The 10,151-nt window shown below is 32.1% G+C and overlaps 1 protein-coding gene across 1 annotated transcript; it reads left to right on the forward strand.

Moving 5' to 3' along the window:
- The first annotated feature begins 7,083 nt into the window (after window positions 1-7,083).
- On the forward strand, window positions 7,084-7,651 carry LOC106318120. Its single transcript, XM_013755973.1, has one exon. It carries the CDS (start codon window positions 7,130-7,132, stop codon window positions 7,397-7,399), a length of 270 nt encoding a protein of 89 aa, XP_013611427.1. The 5' UTR covers window positions 7,084-7,129; the 3' UTR covers window positions 7,400-7,651.
- The last annotated feature ends 2,500 nt before the right edge of the window (window positions 7,652-10,151 follow it).

Raw genomic sequence — 10,151 nt, forward strand, 5'->3', positions numbered from 1 at the left:
AATGACTCATGTAAACTCTGTGAACAATCTTGTAGCTATGCATCCATATGAACGACAAACAACGGTTGTTTTTTTGAACTGCGTGCGAGACTGTCTGTGGTATATGAATGATCTCTGAACTGTTGAAACTTCTCTTCAAAAATTTATGTCTTCCAAATAGCTTGCAAAGGCTGTCCACTCTTCTGATTTCGAAACCATCTTCACCAATTGAGCACAATCTGTTGCAAAAGTAACCCAAGACTATCTAAGATTCCTCATGCATTCCATTGCCCATACGAGAGCCTCTATCTCTGAGTGTAGTGGCGACTGACTCGCTCTCGTATTCCTTGTTCCCATTAGTCCATCGTAACCTTCCAGAGTACTATACCATCCTTGCCCTGGATATCTATCCTCATTTTTCCAAGATTCGTCCGTAAAACACCATCTACCTGGTATACTCGGGATTGTTAATGGTACATGGATTTGGATGCGACCCACACTCTGAGTCTGAGAATTTTGTGCTTCCACCCAAAGTAACGATTCCGTTTTTGCCAATTTGAGAGTATCTCTCGGGTCCATATCCAAATTGCTAAAAACTTTGTTGTTTCTACTTTTCCATATATACCAGAAAATCCAAGCAAAGTAATGATTTTCCATTTCGGGGATACTCTCCAAAATAAATGATCCATATTGGTAAACAATGATTGAGTGGGAAATATATCTGGATTCGTTGGTATCCGTGAAAGTGCCCAGACCTGAACCGCCGGTGGACATTCAAAAAATACATGATTAGTGGACTCCTCGGGGGCTCGACATCGGTCACATATTGTATCTCCTTGCATTCCTCTTGACCTCAAATTTTTCTTAACCGCTATACATCCAGTCAATAGTTGCCATAAAAAATGTTTCATCTTAAGTGGGCAGCGTACTTTCCAACAGAATGCCTTCAGCGGTGTTATCGAAGGACCATACTGGGGTGGCATACTTTCTATGTCCGGATATACTCGTTTCACTTCATATCCAGATTTAACCGTGTATTTCTCATTGTTTGTAAAATGCCATCCATTCCGGTTTTCTAGGTGAAATCTACTTAAAGGAATACTTTCAATAATTTTTACATCTTGCGGATCCACCAGAGTCCGAATAACCTGTAAATTCCATGATCGTGATGTTCCATCGATGAGAGCATCCATTGTTAGTTCCGGGTAAAGATTATGTTGATTTTTATTTGCTGGTCTCGGGTGAGTGGATGGAAGCCAAGAGTCATTCCATACTAAGATAGAAGATCCTGTTCCCACCCTTTTGATTAGTCTTTTGCTAACCAGAGATCTAGTAGAGACAATACTACGCCAGCCATAAAATGACGAGAACGATCTAATGGGTTCCAGACGTATTTGATGTGACACAACATTTTTCTAATTGTCAAACTTTTTTGGGAAAATTGTTTTTTTAGGCTAAAAAAATGATAACTATATCTTATTAGACTAATCTCATATACTTTACGTCCTATTAGTCTAAATATTTTCAAAATGACAATATTGTCCTTAATTTCAATTAAAAATTCGAAATTACAATTAATAAAAAAATATTAAATATTAAATATTAAAATATAATTTTTAACTAAAATAATTTTTAAAAATATATAAAATCCCCCCCAAAAAAGGGAAATTGCCACAAATACCACTTTCCTAGTATCACTTTTCATGTTTACACTAACCACTTTTACCCTCACTTTTAATGAAGAGAAAGACATTGATACCCTTAGGGTTAATTAATTAAGACTTAAATTTTATAGTTGAGGGGTGGATTAGGATTTTTGGAATGTGGAATTTAGGATTCTAATAAATATATAAATAAATACTTAAAAATATATTAAAAAAATTTGAAATTTTATAAAAAAGTTTGAATTTAAAAAAGTATAATTCGAAAACATAAATTTTATTTATTTTATTTAAATAAGGATTTATTATATATATAGAGAACAAGTGTATAAAAGTCTTTTGCCGGTTCAGATCAGGATCGACCGGTTCAGATCAAACGGTTTCCAAATCGATGTTTTAATTTTTTTAATTTAAATTTTGATTTTATAAATCACGATTTTCTTTTTTCTTTTTTAAAAAAATTGATTTAATAAATATAAGGAAACTGAATATTTCCAAATATTATCTTTCCGTATTTTTGAAACTGATTATCTTTATTCGTAGAATTTGTATTCTACTATATGTAGACCACAATAAACATGTTCGAAATCGATTTCTACTAGTTTTAGATTTATAGTAATGTGTAGATTTCGATTTCTACGGGTTTTAGATTTATAGTAATGTGTAGATTCCAGATTCTACGGATTTTAGAACGATAGGTTAAGCGCAGAATATGTTTTCCAAATATTTTTAGATTACTATTATTTACATAGATCACATATTCTAAACATATTAGATTCAATGAAAAAAGTGGATTACATTTTCTACTATGTAGAATGTCAATTCTACTTTTTGTAGAACAAAATATTAAATTACAATTTAAACATTTTTAGAATTATAAAAAAATACCAATAAGTTGATATATGTATTTTATTAGTAGTTACTATTTTTTGAATTTTTTTTGTTTGTAAAACTATTTATTTGATTTATTTTTGAAAATATTAAAGAGTATTAGAAAAAAAAATAGTACAAAAAAAAATTAGCCTAGAACATAGTTATCATTTTCTTGGCTTAAAAAAACAAATATCCCAACTTTTTTTTGGGTAAACTTCGAATTGTCAAACTTTGGGATTAAATACGACATTTCAGAATATATACGACTAGTTCCAACGTATATTGCAAAACTGAAACTTCAACGAAAAAATCGTAAGAAAGGCTGACATATGAGAATTTATATTGGTCTCACGTCTACTCCTAACTTTTTAAAAAAATATATATAACTAGGTGTGGGCTTGCGAACTAATATACATTCTTAATAATTTTATTTTAATATTATTTTATATTTATACTAATGTATTTAATTAGATATAAATATTAGTTTTTTCTGTCTTTTCAGTTTTTTAACCAAATTGCAGTTGTTTATTGTGTGAATTTTTTTTTTTTATTGTTTATACATTCTTCTATCTAGAAATTGAATTTCACTTTACCAAAAAAATAATAATATTAAAAAATCTAACTTTAATATGTACTATCCTAGCATAGAATCGGCAAATTATTATAATACATCATTAAGATGGATACTAAGATAAAGCCGGCATCATAATTCTCCGTATGAACATTTACATACTAATAAAAACTATAATACGATATAGACTAAGATAAATATACTTACACATTATCTATACTGCCGTTAAATTATATATAAACTATAATAAAAGATAAATTATGTTCCACATCTAGTAACAAATATGATTTAAAATTATCCAATAACAAATATGATTTAAAAAAAATAACAAGAATTGGTCAAAACTCGTCAAAGTTACAAAAAAGAAATTATATATCTAATTACAAAGCTTGAAGGATAAATTTCATGTTTACCACTTTGATCGTCCAGCTCGCCATAAGGGTCTGATTTGTTTCCTCGCTACCTCCCGGAAACACAATTTTTACGGTTATTATCGGTTGTTGGCGTTTCGAAACAACCATACGAACCTAAACTAACGTACAACCTAATTTTTTTTTTCTATTTGACGATTTAACAATTGACGTGAACCCTAATTGATTTTTTCTACACAGAGGGTCTCCACACAAGAAGAAAATCACGACACAGACGTAAGTGGAACTATTGTATTGAGATTATGATTTTTTTTCTGCTATCACTTTATTTTTCATGATTCGTGATATGTTTTAATTGTTTATATTTCATGAATCATGAGAACATGATTTATATCTATATATGTGTGTTTTTGTAATTGTATATATGTTTCAAGTAATGTTTGAATAGAAACTCCAATGGTCGGATGAGATGGGATTATTTGAAGAAATTGAGGTGGGAGCAAGTTAAAAACGGTTAGGATTATTTGAACAAATTTTTTGAGTATGTTATACAACTCGATGAAATATTTGCTGATGATTGGTATGCATGAAATAATAATCATGTTATCAATTTTTTTTTGTTTTTAGTTATTTTAAATTATTTAGTTATTGGGTTTTTTAAATTAATAATATTATTTTTCATGATTAAATTTTTTTGACTATTAAATATTTTTTATTAATTAATTTTGCATTTGTTAGTAAACTAGTTAAAAATGATCCGCAAATGCAATAATTTATAATCGTTGTACCAGTCCTACAAAACACTTGATAATGTTTGAAACCGTACCACCCGCATCCGCAACCGCAACCGCTGCGTTTAAACGAGTAAGCGGTTGCAGGTGCGGGAGTTTGCGGATGCGGGTGGTTGCGGTTTTTGGCGTTATTAAGCATTTTGTATGACTGGTACACCATTTGAAAATGGTTGAGTTTGTGGATTATTTTTAACTGGTTTAACCACCCACATATACAACAATTAATTAATAAAAAATATTTAATAGACAAAAAATTATTATAAAACTGATAAATTTAAAATCCAATAACAAAATAATAATTAATAACTGAAAAACATATATATGAATCATATACTGATGATTTAGAGAATTTAAACAACAAAACATATCATAAATCATAAAACAATAAAACTGTAATGAAAAAAAAACTCATAATCCACTTATATTGGTTTCTTGACTTTCTTCTTGGGTGGAAACCGTGATTTCAATGGATTGCAACAAATTAGGGTTAACGTGATTGTTAAATATATGTATATAATGTTGCCTAAAAAATAAATAAATAGTTATACATGATTGTGATTAGTTACGATATATGAAATCTAAATCTTTTTTTTTATCCAATCACAGCCGCCTGCAACCGCAAATGCTTGCGGAAATGAGCTTTTGATTTTGAACAGTACAAAGTAGTTTGAAGCAGTACAAAGCGGTTTATGTGATTATTTTGAAACGCCGTCAACCGCTACCAACTGCAAAAGCTGCGTTTGCGGATGGTAGCGGAGAAACCAGTCAACTAATATATAGACCCTTTTAAGTGACTGATAAGTAAGTCTCGGAAGTGATGGTGGACACTGTAATAAATGATAAAGTCAAAATCATTTTGGCTAGTTTTCTCTGTATAGCCACCCAACTTCAACCTTTCTTTAGTACAAAAATTAGATTTTAATATGCACATTCGCGCGGATATTTTTTCTATTTTGTAAATGTATATGATATTTTTATAAATGTTTTAAATATATAATTTCGATTTTAGTGTTATATATTGTGTACTTTTATAATATTATTTTTTATATTTTTTATTTGGCGATATTAACATAGAGTGATTTTTAATATATTTTACTTTGTTATTAATTTTTATACTTATCAATATATTTTTGAATTAGGTATAGTAAAATATCAATACGAAATCTATTATAATAAAGAAGGGTTTTCTCCTTCCTCCTTGCGCCACGTCACCCCGGAGGCATGGATAAATCTCGACACGTGTCGGCACCACAGGCTTTCTCCCGAATTTTGTCTTACGCGGTCGTATCGTCATCTGGGCTTCGGAGTAGATCATCATTTGGGCTTGCGACCCGTTAGGTTAAGACATCTCCTTTGCCTCTTCCACTGTACGTCCATGGCGACGAGATCCATGAGCGCCGTAAACTCTCTGTAACGTATCGTCAGCCATTACTCTGTTTATCATTACGCCGTATCGGTGATTACTCCACTTCGCCCACTCCCAGCATTCAAGTTACCTCTTCGTCTTCCACTGTAACCGGCTTAATCCTTTGTTATAAATGTCGCACCTTTCTGAGATGGTTAGATCAACTCAAACGACATCAAGAATCATACTTTCTCCCAGCAAACGATTTCAATGGCGTCTTCCTACACTCTCCTTGCTAATCTGCGAGCCGGCCGGTGCTCAAACACTGCGGAGGTTCGTCTTCTGAGGTTTTGGGAGGCCAGAAATATCAACAAAGGCGGGGAGCTCATCAGTGTTGACATGTTGTTCATAGATGAGAATGTAAGACCTGCTGTTTTGAGTAGCCCTCTTATGAATACAGTTTTCGATCTGATAATCGATGTTCTGTTTTTAATCGATGATCCTCTTTGATCATAAAAGTTTATGTGAGACTTTTAACAATTTTAGTAATTTATGCTCGTTTCGAAAAATTCAAAATACAACATATTCAAAAAAATATAGATTTTTATTATATGATTAATGTAATTATGTAATTTATTTTAATAATAAAGAAATAAACAAAAATGATAAAAAAGTATACATATTGTTATCAAATCTTTATTGTTTAAAATCATTAATTGCTTTATATATATTTTTTAATCACATTAGGTAATTCCGTAGGTTTTATTTAAGGAAAGCCTGCGAAACAATAAAGATTTGATATATGCGACAAACTATAGCCTGCGAAATACTATTTTGCTAGATAGTATAATTTTAAACTATAGTATATAAGGTGCTCTAAAATTCTTTGAAATATGATTTAGAATGCATACCCAAGTAACACATAAGATGAGGTTTTTTATAATTTTTACAAAATTTAGGTTATAACTTTTTAAAAGATCTTCGGTTAATATATAAGGGATATAACAAATTGTTGAAAGCTCAAACTTTTTCCATAATCTAACTGACAGATACACGAATAGTGAGATAAAGACATGAATTGATTACACTATGACAAATTTCAAAAACAAAACCTGATATTGTCGTTACAAATCAATCGAACGATTAGTTTAAAATAATCAATCGGAGGAGATATTACAAAAAAAAGAAAAGTTTAGGTAGGCACGAGCGCCAGTTTTAGTAACCAAAACCAAGTGCGGATAGTGCTATCCACTATCCAGGATCTCTTAAAATACAATGTTATCCCTTATCCAATTTGTTAACAGGTGGGCACGTTGGTAAACAAGCCAGTTCACTAAACCCAGACGACAAAAACTTGGGGGAAACCAGGGGAGACAGCATCTGGTTTTGCAACTCTAACAAACGGCTAAAAATCTGATCCTCTTCTTCTCTATTATTATATAAATAGAACTCATCGAATCTCATCTTCTTCATAGACAATTCTCTCACAAAGCAAGCGTTTCTCTGATATTTGGAATTAATTAAAAAGAAAAGAAAAGATGAGTTCAAGGAGCAAAGCATGGTTAGTGGCAGCAACCATTGGAGCTGTGGAGGCCTCCAAAGACCAATTAGGTCTATGTAGGTGGAATTACATGATCCGATCGGTGAATCAACGTATCCGAAACAATGTGAGATCCGCTACTCAGGCGAACAGGTTCTCTTCTTCGTCCACCACCGTTGTCGCCTCCTGTAAGGATGGTGACAAGGCCAAGAAAGCTGAGGAGTCTCTCAGGACAGTCATGTACTTGAGCTGTTGGGGTCCTAATTGATGACGATGGATCAAAGATTGGATCCGACAGGTTGTATCTATGTTGCGGAGTTTACAATGGAAAGCCCAAGAACTCTAGATCGGAGGAAACTACGGAATCTCAAATCGACGCTAGGAGTTTTGGCGTTTTGATGGGTTGTTTTCGAATGCACATGATTAAATTGTAGAGGCAAAAATGGTAATTGTACAAAGTGTAGATGAATATAACATTTTATGATCATGCTACATCTCAAGATATAAGCTTCCAATTCCATGATCCATTTGCTTGAAACATGAACCTTGTCCACTGTTTTGATATCAAACTTGACTACATGCTCTTCTTGGAATTAAATATCTGAGTGGTTTCACATCAAGCCAAGCTTTAATTTTCGGTATTAACAAGAGCTATAATGTTTTGGGAAGTTAAAGACTTTTGTCACACACAAGCTAAAATTACAGTAGCATTAGCATCAATGGGTTTTAATTCTAGGTCATTGAATTCTAGGTCTATATTTTTGGACAAAAGAAAATACTGAAGGAGCAGTTAGTGAGTACATGTTATTATTGGCGTTTGATTCAATGGTATTTATGAGAATTGCAGCATCTGTTACCGCGAGGACTAATAACTCGTATTCTATACAATGGTGATTCGTTGGCCTATGCTTGTACCGTTGAGCCAAGACGTGAATATTCCTGCTTACCTACTTTGCCAAGTATTAGTCCGTATTCAAACCCAGAGATGGAAATATAGTGATTGACAGAATAGATAAGAAGACCTCTTTTATGAATTATGTACCCTTTTTTGGTTCAAAATGAATTATATACCTAAACTCTATTATACTGTGACATATTTGTTAAAGTGTTGTACCGACGACTGAATTAATGAAAAGTTAATACTAAGAAAATGCTTTTTAATATTCCTTGGTAACATGGTAATTAGAATGGCAAGCGGTAATTGTTTAGTATGATGATCATGATGATATAATAAACAACAAAGAAGAAAAAAAATACTGAAAAAGGAAAGAAACCACTTGAGTTGGGCGACACTTATGGTCCAAACTCCAAAACCGGTTGCGGGAACACTGAAATCATGCCAACCCGTGATACCAAAAACCCACTTCTTCCCCCAATTCTATTTGTCCTTTCTATTAACTACTATAAAATAAAGAGTAATCTGAACATGGGGTTGACAAAAAAAAAAAAAATCTGAACATGGCAAAAATATAATTTCAGTTGTTATCAATACCTACCTAAAACGGCAAAACCGAGAAAAAAACTAGCAGCTTAACACATCTGAATTATTTTACCACTTCAGCTTTTAGAAGCAGTTTTGTCTGTTTTAAGTTCGTTTGTAATCACGCTACCATTCGTTTGTCTATCCAGATTAATCATTTGCAGATGAGATTTAATGCTTATTTTGTGTCAAAATGAAAATTATTCAAATGATTTATTTAAATGAGTTTTAAAATTTTAGTTTAAAATGAAAAACACTCAAATGATCCATAAAGATGAGTTTATTTAATGCATCTGGAGTTCATGAACTTATTCGAAATAACAAATGACAAATTTATTTTTATTCTAATAAATTAATTTATGGTGTTTATTAATTTATCGAGTATTAGTTTATAAAGTTTTTACTATATACTAAAATATATAACAGTTTTTAGAAAGCTTAATTTTACCATGATTTTTTTTTATAAACTCAATCGGATGATCCGACTGGTTTTGAGAGGAATGCATATAGTACTATAGAATGGACTGATTATCACACTGTCTGATCCGAGTTTAGAATACATTCCGACTAATGTCAGGAGGTGAACTGATCATCTGTTACGATCCACCATGTAAACTATGTTCAGACTGGTCAAATGATGATAACTTAGTTCTCGGAGAAAATCGAATTCAGGGCTGATATGAATATACACCAAACCCTAAGAGATTGTCATTAGACTACCACCAATTGGTTTAATTTTGCCATGATTTAACCGATAGATACACGAAAAGTTGAATAACACAAACAAACTGAAAATAAAATACCAAAGTAAAGTGATACGTCGAATCTTTTTGTTTATTTATAAAACAATTATGTAGTGTAACAGCTTTGCTGAGGTTTAGATTTCTTCAGATATATGCGACTGTTTGTAATCCAATAAGCTGAAAATACAATTGCTGGTGTTTATAATCCAAAAACTCAAAGTCAATGCAATAAATAAGGGTTGTGTTATGAAAAGAACTGAAATTTTATTATATCGTAGGAATTTAAATAAAACAAAATTTTATACCCGTAGATAGGAGATAACACTGATAACAATAGAGAATTTGTTATTAAGAAGGAGAAGAGATGGTGTAATCGTGTTTTTCAAATGATCGAAAAACTTCGTATTTATAGAAGAAAAATCACTGTGCAAATAGTGACAGTGGGACCTACATCTTTTATTATTTCAACATATGTGTGCGCCTCTTTGTTTGAAATTAAGTTTTCGTAACACTCCCCCTTGGGGACCAGTGTCACTCTCCGCTCTCGCTTAACGTCTTTGTTGGTTCGTTAAAAACCTTTCCAGGAAAAACCCAATGGGAAAAACCATAGTAAGGTAAAAAGAGTACAACTACGTAAGCTCCCCCTCGAATGAACAGTCATAGATCCTTCTGATGGCGCATCCCAATGTTATGGATGTGTTTTCTGAATACCGAGGTAGGGAGTGATTTTGTGAAGAGGTCGGCTGCATTGTCGCATGATCGAACATATCTTACTTCAATCTCTTTATTCTTCTCGA

Source organism: Brassica oleracea, chromosome C9 (genome assembly GCF_000695525.1).
Source record: "Brassica oleracea var. oleracea cultivar TO1000 chromosome C9, BOL, whole genome shotgun sequence".
In the NCBI taxonomy this organism is placed as follows: domain Eukaryota; kingdom Viridiplantae; phylum Streptophyta; class Magnoliopsida; order Brassicales; family Brassicaceae; genus Brassica; species Brassica oleracea.

Bases quoted from the DNA above. Each gene is read 5' to 3' on its own strand.
- LOC106318120 (XM_013755973.1), top strand. From the start codon at position 7,130: ATGAGTTCAAGGAGCAAAGCATGGTTAGTGGCAGCAACCATTGGAGCT.